Genomic DNA, 18532 nt, shown 5'->3' with positions numbered 1-18532 from the left:
ACTGGTTTGGGTTGCTACTTGCATTTGTTTATTACAATACAAACATTTTTATTACATGACCTGGATGGAAAATCCCAAGCCTGGAATCCCTGCTGGGTAGTTAATAAAGCCAAATTTACAGTCACTGTTAGGCTGAAAAGCTCTTTATTACTTTAGTGATCAGTGTAATCCACAGGGGGATTTCTGTGAGATTCATGCATTGTTTGACTCAGGGATTGTGTGATAAAGATGGATCAGTGACAGCAACCCAGCACTCTGCATGTGCAGGGCTGCAGCAGTGAGGAGTGAGGCTCTAAATTAGGAGCAGGAAAACTGGGGGCAAGATAAAACACTTGATGTTTATCACAGCTGGGATGCTGTCTTAGGGGAAAATACTTGGATGGACATTTCAGGCCACATAAAACACAGGAATTGCATGTGTTTGTCTGGAGCAAACACTGACAACAATTGCTTCTTTCAGAATATTTTCTAATGAACTTCAACTATTAGTCACTCAGAATGCTTTTTCATAACCACATCCTGTGGAACACCTCTGTAAATCAAAAACTCTTGTTTCCTTACTGTTTCCTCTGTCTCTTAAAAGTGGAAACTTTTTAGAGCACCTGTGTTCTGCACATGTCCTATTGATCATTGCCGTGTGAGCCTCCAGGCACCATTACTGCTGCAAACTACCTGGTAAATCAAAAATACCCCTGAGTTTTTTCTTACTTTCTCTGTTCTTTCCTTTGAATGATGGTGCTTGCTGTTCAAGATCTATCCTGCACTGAAACCATGTAAACTTAAAAACACAGGGCATTTTTGCAAAGAGAGAAGGCAAGGTGGTCTGTATATAAATTCTAGGGAGTGACCTGTTCATGTCCAGGCCCATAAAACACACAAAGATTGTTTGTTCAGAGACCACAATCAAGTAAAGGAAATCCCTTTTTTCTTTTTTTTTATGGATACAGTCTGTGCTCTTGGATAAGTTGTGTAACTTCCCAGGGTATCCAGGGGGCTGCGAAGAAGACCTACAGCTTTGTCTCAGAGGAGTTGTGGTGTTTAATTTGTGACATGTTAATTACTTGGAAATTTCATTAGCAGGGGTTTAGGACATCAGTACAGGACTGAGCTGCATGTTGAACAATAGGTTCTAGTGCTGTGTCTAGTTCACTAAGCTCTTTACTAAATTTGGTTCATGAAGAATGTGCAGTGTAAAAAACACTTCCATGTGAGTATTTTCTATTAATTATTTCCAATAAAGTTATAGTGATTACAAACTGTTGAAGATAATGGTCTGCCATGTTCTTTGAAATGAAGGAAAAGCTTTCAGCCTCAAGGAGAAATTATCTTACTCTTTATTTTTGTAAATGTACTCAAGTAACCCAAGGTGTGGGGTTTCTGCCTTGTAACTGAGCTTGCAGATAATGTAATAATCCATTATCCATTATAATGGATAATGTCTTTATAAATTCCCTTGCTGAGTGGACAAGGTACATGTGCAGCACAAGCAAGGCTTTGGGGTTGATGTCTGGACAGCTGAAGGCTCTTAGAGTGTGCTTGTACAGACACAGCATTTGAAACGTGCAGCTCCCAGGACACAGCCCTGAAATCTTGCTGGCCATAAGAGTTTAGCACAACCTGCACTTCAAGCTGAAGTAGTCTACACTCAAATTGCACTTTCTGAAATTAATAACAACTGAGGAATTTTGGGTTTGTTTTGCAGGTTAACATGAACTGTAGCTGTAGCCCACTGGTATTCAGAGAACTGAGAGTTTATCTTTTCCAAGATCTAAAATTATTACAGAAACCCTAGCTTCAAAAAATGTATCACACAGAGGAATTCCATCATTAGAAATGGCATCACAGGTCTTCAAAGCATGCCAGTAATAACACTGTGAAACTTTAGAGGGAAGTTTCTGTTTGAATTCTCCCAAGTCCAGTCCCCCTTTCCTTTCAGCTACCACCACTGTGAATTGTTTTCTACTTGGGGAACAAACCAAGCACCTCATACAACCACTTGGTCTTTTCTTAAAAACTGGGTTAGTCACAGTTGAGACATTTTTCAGGTGTGAGCAAAGCAGTGTTTTGTGCAGCCGGGGGTGTCCAGGCAGGACAGGAGTGTGGGAGGAGCAGGGTACCTGTAGATGATGCACGCCGTGTTCTGGCAGGTGCTGCAGTTGTTGAGGTCCTGCCCAGTGTGGTAGAAGTTCCTCCTGGAACAGACAGCAGCTCGTGAAATGTGGAGTTACAGGCACAATAACAGAGCTCTGAGTCGTTTATGAACACAAGCCATTCTGTTCACCACTTCTGTTAGCTCTACTTAAAATTCTAGTATCAAATTTTAAGCTGGAAGGTTTCTTTAAAAACACACAAACCCTGTGAGCCTTGTCCTGACCTCTCCCACCTCATGCTGTTAAGAGTTCTGATTGTTGGTTCTGGTATGAATACTTGTTATGAAAACACTTAGACATGAGACTGCTTCTAACAAACACACTTTCAAGTATTTGAAAATCCATGCAATTTGCTGAATCAGTCTGATCTCTACCCTTATGCTTCCAGTCTTCCCTTTTCATGTTTCCTTATTTGAGTATAACCAAGTCAGATTTTCACTGCTACTAAGTTATAAATTTGTAGCATTGAGAAAAAAAGAAAAATGAGTTTTTGTGCTTAACACCAACTAGAACTGAAATACTTTTATGATGGAGAGACCTGCATTAGAAACAGGTTGAGATTGGTGGCTCATTATGGCTGAAGAGTAACAATTATATTTAACAAGTTTTATTTGAATTAGGGGAGATCAGTTGGTACCAAAATAATTTTCTGATTGTTTTGGGAAAAATGGGAGTTCTTCATGTGCGTTGTTGTGCTATCAATAAAAGCACTTGGAACATTCAGTGTTACTGTGAGGTGAATCTGCCAAGGTGGATTGAAGCTTCTCATTGAATCTCAGAGTGGCACTTCAAAATATTTGACTTTTTTTTTTTTCTTTTCAACCATGTGGTAACTGAACAGAAATAGATTATGAATATTGCTGGATAATCTGACCATGCTTCACTGCAAATTAGTCTTTGCTATGGGCAGATTCACAAAGGTAATTGAGACTTGGGTTCTCCCCTAGAGAGCTGCATGCAGGGAAAGGGTGGCTGTTCTTTTCTGTCCCTTCCTGTGGAACCTCAGTCAGGTGGTGTCTGGATGAAGATAACAGAAAAATGACTGCTTAGGCTTGAGACATACTTGGATCCCTGCCTCCAATCCTGCCTCTAACCTGAATTTTTGTTTTGCCGTGCTGTAAATGTTTTTGGTTTTTGTTTTTTTTTTTTTTGCATTTTTGCCATTAGTCTATGTGGATTTTGTCTCTTGTGTTTAGGCTGTTACAAATTTGGTGCTAGAAAATCATATGGAACAAGCCTCTGAGAGAGGGTATGTAACACTGAGGGAGGAGCTGAATTGTATGGGGAAAATGTTAGAACAAGAATTTAAGTGGGCGCAGTGGAAGCTAAGGAAAGTATTTTCATGCTAACAACCAGATGGACATTAGCTGTTAATGTTTCCAGATAAAAAAAGGTAATAGGCATGGAGTAAAGTCACATACTGACCTGATTTATATAGTTTTAAAATTTTTATGGTGTAAATTCTTATTTGAATTGTGAATTGAAATGTTAGTTCAACAGAAATACAAGTTAACTTCAATTCCGAGCTAAAATACTAAAATACCTGCACAAAACCCTCAGTGCAGCCTCCTTGTTGTGGTGTATGCACAGTTTGTGGAAATGTGGAATATTACCTGATTTGGTCATTATTGTAACCGGTAAATACAGCTAATAAACATGATCTAATTTTAGAATTAAGAGTGCAGTTTTGCATGCATAAGTGATTTATCTACATGCATGAGACGCCTGTGCTACAGATTACATTTATGGTAGCATAGTCTCTTCATGTTATTTTTAACTTAAAAAATGAAATGGAACCTTTATTCCCTTGCTTTGTTTCTGAGTTTTTCAAAGCTGTTTGAAGGATATACTGCTTTGCAACAAAACAGAACTTTAAAGTGTGTCCTAGATGCAATTACTAAGCGATGCTGTTGGTAGTTTGAAAAGCTCTATTAGGATATTCTGAAACCTTTTTTGAGCATAAAAATAGTAAAAAAATCTATTTAACTTTGTCCTGCCTTTAGATGTTAGTTGTATTTATGGTATTATTATTATTTATAATGCATAATAGTGCATGAATACTGCTTGTAGCCTTGGCACAGTCTGTGTCACCATAGTGACAATAAATACAGGAGTTTCTTACATTGTTATGGGGGTGAGAAGGGAGCCACTCTGAAACCTGAGAGTCTGAAACCCTGAGTCAGAGCTCTTGCTGACAGCCTTCACATGCTCTGTCCTTAGCTCTCAGTCTGGCACTCTGTGTGTGTCTGACCTTGCCACGCTTTCACACCCTAAATCTAAATAAAAAAGGAGTTGTTAAGCTGGGTCTTGCACTGGATTTTGTAAAGGCAGTGTCAGCTAAAGCCAAACTATAAAGGGACTTGCTTCTCTACTGAGGCCCAAACATCATAAAAAGGGCGTAAGATACATTTTTGCAAACTCATCTTTAAATATCAGAAGAGCTGTGTTTTTCAGTAGCAAAGGTTAAAAGAATGCTAACATCTACTTTACACTTCTGATGAATTACTAATATTAAAAATGAACCATACCCTTCACTGAGGGCTCTGGATTTTTCCAGGTCTTGGATTACATTCAAAAGAACTTTAATCTTCTCCTGGTTGGACTGCAAGGATTCCTCTACAGACTGCAGCCTGCCTTGTAGGGCACAGAGTTCTCCATGTGCCAAGTGAATTTGATTTATTTCATTAATCTCTTTGTTGCTTTCTGGGTTTATTTCATTCCTTGGCGGATAAGACTTTATGTGAAATCCTTCTGAACAGCTGTTACACTGGGAAACATCTGACTGGGTGCAATTGTTCTGGATTTCAGTGTTACATGGTTGGGATGCATTGCTGCTGGGCAGTGACACCGGGGGGCAATCATCACTTGGGAATGTCACACAGCTGGAACCTGGCTTGTGCTCTCCTGCCTGGTGACAGTCTCTGAGGAAACACGGAGATGAGCTGTGATTTGATGGGGGTGACGGTGCAGTAGTTTCCTTACTGCTGGCATCTTTGCTGGCTGCAGGCGGCTCAGGATCGCTTTTCTGCACCTCAGGAGCAGCAGAGTGGGGGTTACACTCACTGCAGTTCCCAGAATTGCTCAGGCAAGGCTCTGCCCTGTCAGAGTCAGATGACAATGTGCTGTTTGCGTGACTTCCGTGGCTGTTGGTGACGGTAGAAGAATGCAGTGAATTACTTGAAGCTGTGGTTGTGTCTGGTGCATCCAGGGGAGCGTTTCTGTCTTGTGGGAAACCCACGTGAATGTATTCAGGCACCTGTGTGGACGCAGTTGTCTTGTCTGACACTGAGAAATCCCCCGAGAACCTCGGTCCATTGCTTTGTGCTTTTGATGGCCTTTGACCCAAGCCCACCTCACTATTCCCGCATCCATCCTCCGAGTGATGACTTATCCTCAAGTAGCAGAGCTCTGAGGACAGAATGTCTGGTTCACAAAGGTTGCCGTTTACCTGGATAGAGTTTGCAGGCTCTGCTGGCATTTCTGTCAGTGATTTGCTTACTGTCAGCTTTTTCCTTTTAAAAACAGGGAAATGTTTCCTGAGGCTGGGAGAAGTTTGTATGGCAATATTCCGAAGCCCCTTGTGAGCCCTTGGAAAAGTTGGAGACTGAGTTAGCAAAAAATTGTGATCCCTAAATATTTCTGTTTTACCAGTGGTGAGTGCAGTGTCTCGGGCAGGGCTGGCCTCCAGCTCTGCCCTGGTGCTGACACCATCCTCCTTGAAGCGGACCTGCTGCGATTTGCTCCTGCGGTGCTGGGGGGGCCTCATGAAGTCTGCTGAGTCCAGACTGTTCCTTTTCAGTAGCACTGGCCGCATTTTCATGTTCTGCTGGGCCATTGAATCACAGTTTAAAGTCTGTAAGTAACGTGTTTCTTTGCGACCCATTTCATTTGACATCTGACCTGTATGTTAATATTGTTCCTAAAATACAAATTAACACCTTACTCCTGGAGCTTATCATTCTTCTCCTTGTTATTATGTATGTTTTCAACTGGCATGTTCTCTTTAGGGATCCTCTTTCAAATTTAATTGCAGTTAGACCAAAACTAAGATAAATTAAATATAAAATTTAAGCAACAATTTCTTGTAGCTTGGGAATGCAGAAATCCTTTTACCTGCAGCTGACATGGTCTTTGTATTACAAAATTGCAGCAGGCTGTTGCAGTGAGCTAATTTAAAGGTAAGGTCGAGTCTATGGCTTTCCTGGAGGCTCTCATGTGACAGCAGCTCTCCATTAGGGATCCAGTTTGGTTTTTTTTCCTGATGGACCAGTCACATGTGTTTTATTTGCATGTTGTCTAAACAAGCATAATAACTTCTGGGGGCATTTTCATTTCTGATGCATAGTTGTACTGATGGAATATATCCATTAAAACTGAACTGAATTGCTTTCTTTAGAGACAGTTTTTCTTCCTCAGCCATCTTTTTAATGTTTTGTTGAAACTAATCTTCCCAAAGAGGTAAAGAAAATGTCACCACTTATGACCAGGGCAAAATACAGCATCCAGAGGGATTCAGTGAGAAAAGTTATTGATGTCTAACTGTTACTACCATTCTTGCAAATACAAGGCAGATCATGTCCAAGGGGTTGCCTCAGTTCTGTAAACAGATCAGAGGTCCAGGCTGAATAACCAGAAAAAGCAGAAGAGCAGAAAGCATTTCCTGAAAATAAAAAGACAACAGTTGTGGCTGAACGAAGTGGCAAACGGTGTGATTTCCTGCTGCTGTCTCCTAGGCCCTCTCCAACATCTCTGCTTCTGTAACTTTGGCAAGGAGACACTTGTACAGAAACTGAAAAATGTCTTACAATTTTCAAGTGGCTCAAGCTTTTTTTCATATGAAATACAATGCTCAAAAAATATATATATATATTTATATAGAACAGAGACAAAATATCATAAGCCTGAATCTGGTCCCAAATGCAGATCTTAAAACTTAAGAAATTAGATTTCAGAATGGCCACTAAATCCTGTTATGGATGAAATATCCAAAACCGAACAATACAAATATGAGTTCTTAATTTGGAGGAAAGTTGAGGTTTGAACAAAAGCTTTTTTGTTTGTTTGTTTTTAACATTACTAATTTTCAAGTGTTCAGATTTGAGTACAAGATTGCAGCTAAATTCCCAGTACAGTGATAATTTACTATTAATCCTGTTCCCTGTTATTTCACTGGACATTTCATTAGCCTTACTACTTCCATTAGCTCAGAACCTTTTATTTAAATATTGCACAGATTTTACCGTATTTAATTTACAAGAATTGAGGAGATAGGTGCAGTGGGAAAGATCTTGTTACAGAATATAGCAAACTGTTATGCAGCATCATGTAACATTTAGGCACTGTAATACAATTTAAGCAAAGCAATAATGTGATATTACTCTATTATAAAGTTTTAGAAGAAAATGAGTGTTGGATTATTTCACTGCAGAGAGAAACATCACATAAGATATTGAGAAAATAAATATGTGCATTAATACCAAATTTTACTTTTGTGATATTCATGAAGTCATGGGAAATCTCTGTGCTGATTGTGCATTGGAAACAAGAATCACAGTAAACAAGTCCAACAGTTTCTGCAAACAACATTCCAGTGCCAAGTTCTGAGTTCTCATTTCACCCACTAATTACCAGAGATTTTAACGGTTCTGTTTGAGAATTTATCCAAATATTGCAGCAGCATTCTCCCCATCACAGCTGCTGTGCTCCAGGCAGATGGACTACTTTAAAAGTTATACTTGCCCAATTAAATTCCAAAAGAAGCTTTAGAAAGCTAATCCTTTGTGTTTTAAATAAAAGTAAAAAGCCCTTAAGGCTTTTATAAGAGCTCTTCTTGGGCTGTAGAGGCATTTGAGCTACATTCTTGCATTCTTAATTTGAAAATTGCTATTTTAAATCTGTTGATTTTTAGCTACCTTGTCATCCAATACTCTGGGTTTGCTATGAATTGTAATGAACATTTTGGTGCTGTTGTTTATATTAAATCAAGCTGAAAGGAAAAAAATATATAGCTAGGAGTGTTCAAATATTTGGATTGAAAACCCAGACTGGTGAATTTCAATGAGTTATAGGTGTCTGTTCTTGAGTTAACAAATCAGTTCAACATTGCCAATTACTAAGTTTAAATAACATTTTCCCTTGCCCAGCATCTAATTCTTTTTCTTTCCTGACACAGCAATTCGAAGTTCTTGTTTTGCTCATTATTTGACATTGACTGAAGTAGGAAAAATCCTAAGGATCCATTTCATAGAAGTGCTTTCAATGTATTAATTTAACTTATTTTACTCGTAAAGAAAAGATTAATTCAGTTTTAAATTAATGTCTGGTAGTAATACTAACAGTTTTAGTAGAAGAAATTTACTGGGGTTTAATGTTCCATGGATCCAGCTCTGCAGCCTCTTCCTTGCTCCCTGTGTGCTCTGCTCCATGAACTCCGTGGGTTTTTCCAGTCCCTCCATCCCCTGTTGGATAAGTGCCCCAGGAGGTGCTGGATGTTATTTTTAAATGGTGCACATTTCATGCTCCTCTTTTCAATGTTTTGAGTATGTGAATCTGACTGATGTTGCATTTTTTTTTCTGTTTGGCTTGGCTGGTACTGTTAAAGAAAATCTTGACTTTTAAGGTCTCTGCATGCTTTGCACACACAATTCTTGGTGAAGGTAGTTCCTCTTCAGTGTAAATTTATCCTTGCTCCACTGAAATTGTACCCCAGGGTGTAACCAGTGAACCCCCTAAAAAACACTCAGGTGCAAAGCCTGCCCCTCCAAACAGCAATAAAACTGCTTTTCCAGTCTGGGGATTGTGGGTCTGAGTTCTGAGAAATGCACACAGCTTAGTCAGACTGCCAGGCAGAGGAAGTTTGACAAGATATAGACATTTTTCTGTATACTTTTCTTCCATCTTTCCTGTTTCTGCCTTCCCAATTTCTTCAACAGAGTCAAACATATTTTTTGGTTCATATTTCAGTTTAATTGCTGAAGCTGTGGGTAGAGAAGTGCAGTGGTAAGGATAAATGGAGATTACAGGAATTGCATGGAGTGAAAACATGCAGCAACAGACAGTGGGGATTTTTGGAAGAGTGCAGGTGTGTGAAAGTAGTGGTTCTGGGGGTTTTCTGCAGGTTGTGGCAAAAGTTACTTATTTCACCAGGTTTTCAAACTCTTCCAGCTGCAGTTGGACACCTTAACATTTCATTTGACAAGTTGATTTAAAAAATAAATATTTTTCTTATAATAAAAGTGTGACATGTATTTTAAAATTTTTGTTTTCCCTTATGCATGTTTTAAAAACAGTATTTCTTGAAACTAAGTGTTTGGGCAGAATATTTTCAATAAATAAAGGAACTATGTAAAAGTTTGTGGGGGTTTTCAACAGAAAAATGATTAATCGAATTTGCCTTCCACATTTGAGCATCCACGCTTTAAATTTCCCAACTCAGTCTATGGCAGTGGGTTTGAACAAGGTGATTTTTAAGGTGCTGTCCAACATAAACTGTTCTGATTCTGTGACAGGTGACAGCTGTAATAACTGTGAGATAATTTATTCCAACTCGACAGTTTTCTGTCATGTCTGATTTGTGGTTTGTCCTGTAGAAAACAGATTTTCCATGGTGCACATTTGATGGACATTTTCAGTTTAGAGAGGCAGCTTGCTGTATTTAATTATGGTTTGTGCTTGATAATAAGCTGCTTTCTAGGTGGGAGATTGTCAGGTTCTAAGAAATTTGTGTGACTCTCACTTTCCCTTCATGTTGCAAATCTTTCCAGAGTTCCTAAACTGTTGCTGGGATCAGAGGCTGCATGTGGGGGCTGCTGTGAACTCTGTGCCTGTCAGTGGCTGCAAACAGCCTGGCCACTGCAGAGATCTCCTTCTATGCAGGTTCAATTTTCAAAACAAAAAATGAATATCTGAAATGCGCCACTTTTAGTTAACAAGTCTGAATTAAGGCTTTAATTGTGTTCGTTTGGATGTTGCTTTTGTTGCACTTCATTTTCTGGCTCCATCAGAAACTTCAGCAATAGTTGTTGGCCAAGCTGCTTAATTCAGTCATAACTCTTCTTTGCATAAAAGTCATGTTGGGGTTTTTTTTCCTCAAAATAATGAGAGATGTTGAGGATAAGTTTAGATATGCTTCTGAAATCCCTGGAGACTGCAGTGAAACATAGATCACCAGCTAGCACAGAGAGCTGGAGATGGATTGGAAACCATTGGAATTGGATGATGCTGAAAATTACCTCTTTTTCGTGTCCTTCTTTCTTGCAGAGGGAAATGGATGGAAATGTGCTCAGAGTTCCAGAGGAACTGCATACAAGGAAGCCTCTGAAGGGAATATTTTCAGATGAAAATGGGTGACAGATGCAGAGCCTATAAAGTAGAAACAGTCCCCCAGAAGTGCAAATTTGCAGCTTACTGCGATACACAGGAAAAGCTGGCAGGGAACAAGAAAGATGAAACTGCTGAGAGAGATTTTTAAATGGCCTCTGTGTGCAGGGGCCTGTTGTTGATCACAACAAGGAGTCTTATTGCTTTGGGTCCCACAGAATGAAGCACAAAGCTATTTATGAAAGTAAATGTGTTTATTATAAGAGATGGAGTAGTTTGTGGAATATAGTTTTGTACCTGGAGTTTTCTCCAGTGCACAGCTTGTCTAGTGCAATATTCTGCTATTTCTTACTCTAATTGGGCAGTACACAGAATATCTGCTTCTGTAGGTGTGCACGGCCACAGAGGAGTTCTCTGGATGTCCCTGGATGGGCTGTTTCCCCCTACAGCAGTGGTTTGGTAATGCTGAAGGAACTTTGCTTGAGCAAAAAGGACTGAAGAAGGCAAGAACTTTTTTATAAATCCTGCTAGTGGGTTTTGTAAGCCACCTCCGGGTGGGATCAAGGTGACTGGAGAAGAGGATCTAACAGAGATAAGGAATACAGGGTAGGATGGAATCTTTTTTTCCTCAGAAAAGGAACATTTCAGTAATGGAAGAGATTACAGGATTTTGTCCCTGATGAATTTTACAGCAAGATCTGAAAATTACTTCGGGTTGGTGAGACTGGGTAGAGAAGATGCTGTGATATTTACTGCAGCAGAAAATGGACTTAGCTAAGCAAGTTTTGGGGATGAAATTTGAGTGTGGATTGGATATGATTTGATTGAGATGATGCAATGCCATTGCACATGAAGTGCTGAAGATGCACTAAGAGATAAAACCATGATGATCTTATTTCTGAAATGACTTTCAGAACCATGGTACTTGAAATTCCTTTATTCTACTTTTCAAAAAATAAAAGTTCTTTTCCTTTCAAAAGATGATAGATTCCATTTGCTCTGTCAGGAAAAAAAAGTCTTCATGGATTAGAAAACATTTTTATCTCAGTATTTCTTCTGGAGCATATGCTGGAAATTGTTCATGCAAGGTTTAGTGTCAGGAGGTAAGATACAACTTTTTATTCACTTTATACACAGACACAAGCTGGATTTTTTCAGTGTTAGTTTGAAAAGATGAGTGTACTTAAAACTGAGAAATTTCTCTTGAAGAACTGCTTGAATGCCTACAGGGAGAGGGAAGCTATCCAATGTGACAGGCTGGTGAGCTGGAAAGTGTCCAAATAGCTGGTTCACAGCACAAAATTTCAGTGCTCTTCCTTGCATAAGTCTTATCAGTTGAAAAAATATTGCTAAGTACTTGATGTTTGTATCAAAGTGTGCACGCATTTCACACTTTAGATTATTGTAGGTTTTTATTCAGGCTTTATAAAACGTTAACAGAGCTCTGTGTAGATCTGTAGGTAACCTGTGCAAGGCAGGATTGCACCCTGTGCTGCCTTGCAGGCCTCAGCACTCGGTTAGAGACAGATTAGTTCACAAAAATGACCTTTTGAACTTTCTCTTTGGTTGTCAATTATATTGACTATACCTGTTAAAACAGAAAAACTTACTATTTTTCCCTGAGTAGCAAACTTAAAAGCTGCATTTTCATGGTTCCTGTGTGACAGATTGCCAGTGCCCAGCACCTTTCTCCTGCTGAGACACTGCTACAAGAAACACCATTTAAAACCAGTATAAAGTGCTTGCTAAAGGCTGTGACTTCTACACTGGAGTTCTTTTCATCATTACAGTATTTATTTAATTCTAAAAACAAGTTCTGAGTGTACTTGCTGCAGGCCCTTAGCTTTCAGTTAATTTCTGGGTTTTTTTCCAATGAATTTATAACTTTAGATCAAGAATGACACGGCAAAGCTGCATCCAAGAGTATTTAGCAGTCTGCTGTGCTGCAGCTGTGTGGGATGCCTTGTAAGCACTGGGTGTTCAGTTATGATGCTTTAGGATCTCCAGAACTTTTTTTGCCACTTCAGTAAGTGGGAGTTTCAGTAAATGTAAGGAGTCAACTGTTACTCTCACTTGTGTCACAAACCTGGGTATTTGGGGAAGCAGTGAGAGGAGAAACCATGCCAAGCTCTCACTGAAATCCACTGTCCATGGCTTCTGCTCCCTGTGGAAGCACTGGAACCTGGTGGGAACATTATGCCAAGCTCTCATCGTGGTAACAGGGCTGGAATTTAAAATTGCATCCAGAGGCTTTTTTACCTGTGTTCCTCCAGAGCAATAAATGACACCAGGAATGTGAGTAACTGGATATTTCATCCTCCAGAGATGCGTTTTGTGTACTCAGCTGAATGCACCTGGCTGTGCCTCTTCCCAGATGTTGGTTTTGAAAAATATTTTTGGTGTGGGGGAATTGAATTAAGGCAGCTCAGACTGGGTTAGCAGCCACTGGCTGACAGCAAGAGCAGGAGAGACTGGAATTGTGTTTATTGGCTTTGGCAGGGTGTCTGCAGAGACTGGCACTTCCCACAGGCTCCCAAATTCTGGCACAAAAAGCTACAGGTGGAGGAGAAATGGAGGTTGGGATACAAGGAGCTGGGGACTCCTCTGGGAAAATCTCTGCTCAGTTTTGGCCACGGCTGTTTTCAGTGGCAGAGGAAGATTTCTCAGGCTGTATCACCCTGCAGCGTAGTCTGCTCACTCAGGCTGATGCCTTGGCACATCTCTTGGAATGTTTGCAAAGTGGAGCTGTGGTATGATTGGCAATGAGGTCGGTAGTTCAGGTCCTTGTGTGGGTTCTGTTTCATTCCATCCTAAACCTGTCAGGAGCCAGAATTATCCATTCTGGAGGGGGATTAGTGAGGAGTGGAGCAAGAGAGAAACCTCTGTTTATTTTGAATCTCTGCTATAAGTAATTTTATATCAAGGTACACCAGCCTGCTGATGTTGGAGAGTTGAGTCACGTGTATTTTGAGGGGTTACAATTAAATGAAGGAGAATTGCATGATAAATCTTTGTTCTCTTCCTCTGACTTTGCAGTTGTAAATTTTAGTTCTGTTTCATATCAAAAATAGTGAAGGCATTAAGGAAATTCATAGCTCAGATTTATAAGACTTACAAGTACACAGCACTTGGTATCATGACTGTCTATTTAACAACTCAGCAGCTTCATGTTGCATGCTGGGCAGAATAATGGAAGGGACCACACAGGCCCCATGTTTTACTTGTGTCTGCTCTGTTGTGCAGTACTTCTCTTTAAATCCATGAGAAAGGTTTATTCTCTTTTATGAGCATTGTAAAGATAGATTTTAGAGTTGTGTTTTAAGTGTGCTTCACCAACTTCTCCATAATTCTCTGTGACTTTATTCTGTCAATTTATACACCACTTCTGCCCTGTATATTTAAACAGAATGCAGCCTAATGTTGTTTGAGAAGTGCACACATTGTTATTATGCAGGGCAGGGGCCTTTAGAATTGTAGCATCATTATTGCCTGACTACCTTTTCTAAAGGTGGAGAGAACTTGCTTTTGAAAAGCCTTGCTTTTTGTGAGGAGAGGATTTGAAAGAATCCCACTTCAGTTAATTATTTATAGCCTGAAAAATAATGTAGCCTTACAATTGCTCTCCAAGCTTGGCACCACTCCCCACGTAAGGGGCACCAGGAAAATGAAAGTTTCTCTGCAGCTCATGCTTTGACAGAGACACCCATTCTAAGTTACAGCATTATTGCCATGTGCAGCATTATTTTATATTATTAGAATATTTATGGCTAGATACTGTTTTTTCTTCAAAGCAATAGAATAAAAATTCAGTCAAAACTTGTCCCACTGGGATAAGACAAGCAACTGGCTAATTTGTTCTTCACACTTTATTTGAATAATATTCTTTTATTTTTACTTTTTTTTGGTGGTTACTGCTGGCTTGGGGCAGATTATGAAAGCTAAAATTGTCTCAGTGCTAACAGGTGCTGAGGAATGCTGGAAGACGGAACATTCAAAAAAATGCCTAGCAACTTTTTCTCCTGGTATTTAAAAGAAAATGTGTGTTTCTTCTTTATCCAAAGCTTGCATAGTTTCTCATGAAGTTGGAAACAATCTGAGTTACAAAGGGACTGGACATGGCTGGAACTCAAATGCCCCTGATGACTGAAGGCCTTATGTGACATCTTAAAAAAACCTTAAAACTAAAAGAATAAATTTATTGGTTTTTTATCAGCCTTGTAACTAATTGATTCTCTCTATTCAGGACTTATTCTTGATAATCTTTGTTATTTCTTAATATTCAAGAAATATCAATGTAAACAATTTCTTAAATCTCTAAACTCTCCATGTAGAGACTCTGCGGTTTGAGGTACAACACCCCCAGTTAAGGGCTGAGATTCAGTGGCTGGGGGTCTTTGGCACAGAGCAGAACTCCTACAGAAACAGAGAATGAAGGAAATTCTGTGAAACTGTGAGGTCTTGGAGGAGGAACTAGTGCATGTAGTGAGATAATCCTTGTATTTGAAAGGAATTCAACCCATGGCAGAAAAAGTGAGATGGTGACACAATTTGGTGTTGAGATGGGAAGAGAAAGTGATCTAGTAACACGCTAAAGTACCCCAGATGTATTTCTGTCCTGCTGGGCACATTCAGAATCATGGATCTTCTGTCTGCTCTGTCCTGGAATGTGTCCAAGGAGCAAAGGTGCAATCGTGGTTTACAAAAATAAATCACAAAGTGTAGATAAACACTTCAGTCTCCTCTTAGGAAAGGTGATGCTTCAGCTTGTGGAGTTTCTAAGATGGCACCACAGAGGGAGGGAGGTGACCCTTTGGTGACCTACTGCTGGTCACTAAAGGAAGATGAACATCTCTGGACACTCCAAGGGCTCTGAACCTTGCTGAAGTAATGAACAGCTTCTCTGGGCAGCACAAGCTCATGTCCCAGTGATGTCAAGGGCAAAACAAAAGCTGTTTGATTCCTTGCCTTTCCCATTTCAGGTATTTCTCAATATTGGTACCTTATAACTGATTTTATATCTTGTATAAATTCAGATTTTATTTTTAGCTTACCAAGTTATACTTAGATAAATTAATAATTGATGATTTGTCTAATAAATCTGCAGTGTTCTGAACTGTGTGGCACCTGCTTGTCACTCAGGGTTGGGGTTTTTGTTATTCAGTCTTTACTTTGAGTCAGAGGCTGGCAGTTTGAAGAAATCCAGAAGTTCTATTTGGGAACTGCAATAAGCCTAAACTAAAAGGCTGCATGGAAATAAGTATCTTCAAGAAATTTTTGTATGTTCAAATTATTTTTCCACCAGTGAGGGCAATTCATTTCAAATAAGACAGGAGACAGAAGACATGCAGCATCCTGTACAATTAATTGCAACTTCAGTTCCTCATGGTTTGAAATATGTGAAGTCCTTTGAAAGTAATATGTAAGTTAATTGCAGGTGAATATTGGCTTAAAGTCACTTTCACTTTTCCTGTACTTTGTGATCCTCTTCTAAGCATAAGAATGCAGAATGGCCCAAGTAATTGAGTATTTTACATGATTGTATCATCTCTAGTTGGAGAAGAAAAGAGCAGTCTCTGAAGTAGTTACATAATACGGAATATGGCCTGCCCTGTCTCAGGAACAAAGATGACCTTTCTTCTTTTTTGTATCCCTGGGATGATCTCCCAGGGCCTGTTAGTGAAATATCAGCAATTTTATAAAAGTTACTTCCTTCCTTCATTATTGCATATGCACACTGTGCTGCCTTAATGGCCCTGCAATGAGGTTATTTTCAGAAAGCTGTGGTGTTTTTTATTTTAAAGAATAATTTCAATGTAAAAGGTCTCCTTGGGAATAACTTCAGGTTTAATTTCGTTAAGTAGCAGTGTGATTCAAGCAAAATACTGCAATGTAAAACTGAGTAGTTAAGAAGGCAAGCAAAACACAAAGCACTTAGGTGTGGCTGTGTCTCACTTTAGACATGACTGGACATGAAGTTTTTCTAATGTTTTCCAGAAAAAGTTAAACAAGAAACCAAATTAGTACCTTACCACAAAGCTGAGCCATGCAGACAACCCAGAAGCTGTTAGAGAGACTTGAGTTAGAGTTATTATATAATATGTTAGCTGCACAAAATGAGGTGTGTGTTCCAGGTTTTGGTTGGTTGGTTTGTCTTGTAAAATTATAAATAATAATGAAAAACAACAACCACAAAACTAAACTAACTACTAAACACATTTAAAAAATTTCTAGAACCCACAGAAGTGTTGCCATGTGTAATCTGTCAAGATTGCTTTGTTATTCCCCTAAGTCCAGAAAAAGAGTTATGAGGCAGGAATGTCTAACTGGCAGCCTGAGGGCATGAGTATCCTTGTATAATAGGAATCGACCTAATTCAGTGGGAACACCTTTCCTTTTTAAAAACAATAAGTTTCATACGTTGATAGAGATGTTTGTAATCCTGGTGTCACTTGTTTTGTGAAGAACTTCCAGAAAATCACAGCATTCTGTTGCAATAATTTTGTTAGCAGATTTTTGTTAGAAAGATTTTTGGGTTTTGCTATGAATTTTTTGGTTTTGACCATTACTCTGCTAACCAGACTCCAAGATTTTTTTCAAGCTTAAAAGTGGAGCCCACTGTTACTAACAAGGCTTATTTTGATGCCCTCCGCATGTCCCCAGGGTGTCCCACAGGTTTGCACACCAGGCTGTTTCCCTGTTAGCCTGTCTGGGAGCCCTGGTGTGCCCAAACCTCTGGGGCCACCACCGATGCAGGGCTTGGAGGCAGCAGCAGGGAAATCACCTGAAAAGGGCTACCTTTGGGTTTTTCCAGCTGCTGCCAGCTGCCAGCCCATGCCCACATCCTGCACATTTACAATCCGTTTCTTTGCCACCAAAGAACCTGCTCCCCTACCTTTGGGTTTTTCCAGCTGCTGCCAGCTGCCAGCCCATGCCCACATCCTGCACATTTACATTCCCAGTTTCTTTGCCACCAAAGAACCTGCTCCCTACACACTGCTGTGAAATCCTGGATGGTGTTCTTCAACTCAGCAAAGTTCAAGTTCCTTTGTCTGCCTTCTCCCAAATCCCTGGGACCACATTACTGGTTTCCTGTTTTCATGCTTGGATGCTCTGTTCTTGCAGAGCATCTGTGCCTTGAGCTGCACAACCTGCTAGGGCCAACCTAATGTCCTGGAACTCTCTAATTGCAGCACAGGCAGGCACAATTCTGGGATCATCTGGAAGGGCTGAGGCAGCTCCACTACTGCTGCTGTGTTTCAAATTCCCCCTTCTCTACTGCCTTATTCATTCACAATCAATTTATGAACAATATTAGGTCTTCTCCTATTTGGTTGTAACCTTTTTTTTATATATATAATTTTATATATTTTTATATATATACATGATTTGTAATTGTTTGCTAAGTATTACTAAAATGTTTTCATGTTCTTTGTATTTAACAGTCTTGGAGGTCACGAACTTGTACCAAGACGAGATCAAGTAAAAGACACTTTTACCCTCTGTGACTACAGTGCCATTTCAAAAAAAGACAAATGGCCTTGATCTAGTAGTAAATGCTTTATTTTCATATTTTCTAAATAGAAAGACATCTGTATTTAAAGGGAAATACTTAAGAAAACAATACTCTCCATTACTGGATTCCTGACACTGAGCTCTGCAGTCTAGGATCTTGGTTTAAGATTTAAAATATTAGCAACTTCCTTTAAAACAAAAACAGAGCAGAACAAGTTACTTTTTTTTCTTCTAAATGAACATGCCTTGAAAACTGATAATAATCTAAATGGAAAATTAGATTCCAGTCCTTCCAGCTTCCCAGACTCTTGCCTTAATATCATAATGTTGCAGCCACAGTTTGGAGAGTCCTTGACCAGGAACCACACAATAGATCACCAGATCCAGGTCTAGGGAGCTGTAAAGGAACATGCAGCTCAATGGCTTTATGTGAACTAATATGGAAGAAAAACTTGTTTATAAAACATACCATAATGATGTATTTGTATATAAAACATACCATAATGATGTTGTCAAAATATGAGACCTCTCTTGAAATATCTTGGAAGTTC

At 39.5% G+C, this 18532-nt stretch overlaps 2 protein-coding genes across 4 annotated transcripts in view; one reads left to right on the top strand and one right to left on the bottom strand.

Annotated features, from left to right (window-relative positions):
* Positions 1–18532, top strand: part of DOCK2 (dedicator of cytokinesis 2) — a 161073-nt gene that overhangs the window by 73144 nt on the left and 69397 nt on the right. The gene's annotated exons all lie outside the window — the stretch shown is intronic.
* INSYN2B (inhibitory synaptic factor family member 2B) overlaps positions 1–18532 on the bottom strand; it is a 29015-nt gene that overhangs the window by 3118 nt on the left and 7365 nt on the right. The window contains exons 2-3 of the mRNA XM_039701679.1: positions 4679–6810; positions 2118–2192 (exon numbers count right to left, since the gene is read on the bottom strand). Of these exons, the coding sequence (XP_039557613.1) occupies positions 2118–2192; positions 4679–6045 (1442 nt within the window). The 5' untranslated portion in view covers positions 6046–6810. The remainder of the gene's footprint in view (positions 1–2117; positions 2193–4678; positions 6811–18532) is intronic.

Source organism: Passer montanus, unplaced genomic scaffold, assembly GCF_014805655.1.
Source record: "Passer montanus isolate IOZ18808 unplaced genomic scaffold, ASM1480565v1 scaffold15, whole genome shotgun sequence".
Lineage (NCBI taxonomy): Eukaryota > Metazoa > Chordata > Aves > Passeriformes > Passeridae > Passer > Passer montanus.
The sequence above is the reverse complement of the archived record's forward strand: the minus strand, read 5'-3'. Positions and strand labels throughout refer to the sequence as shown.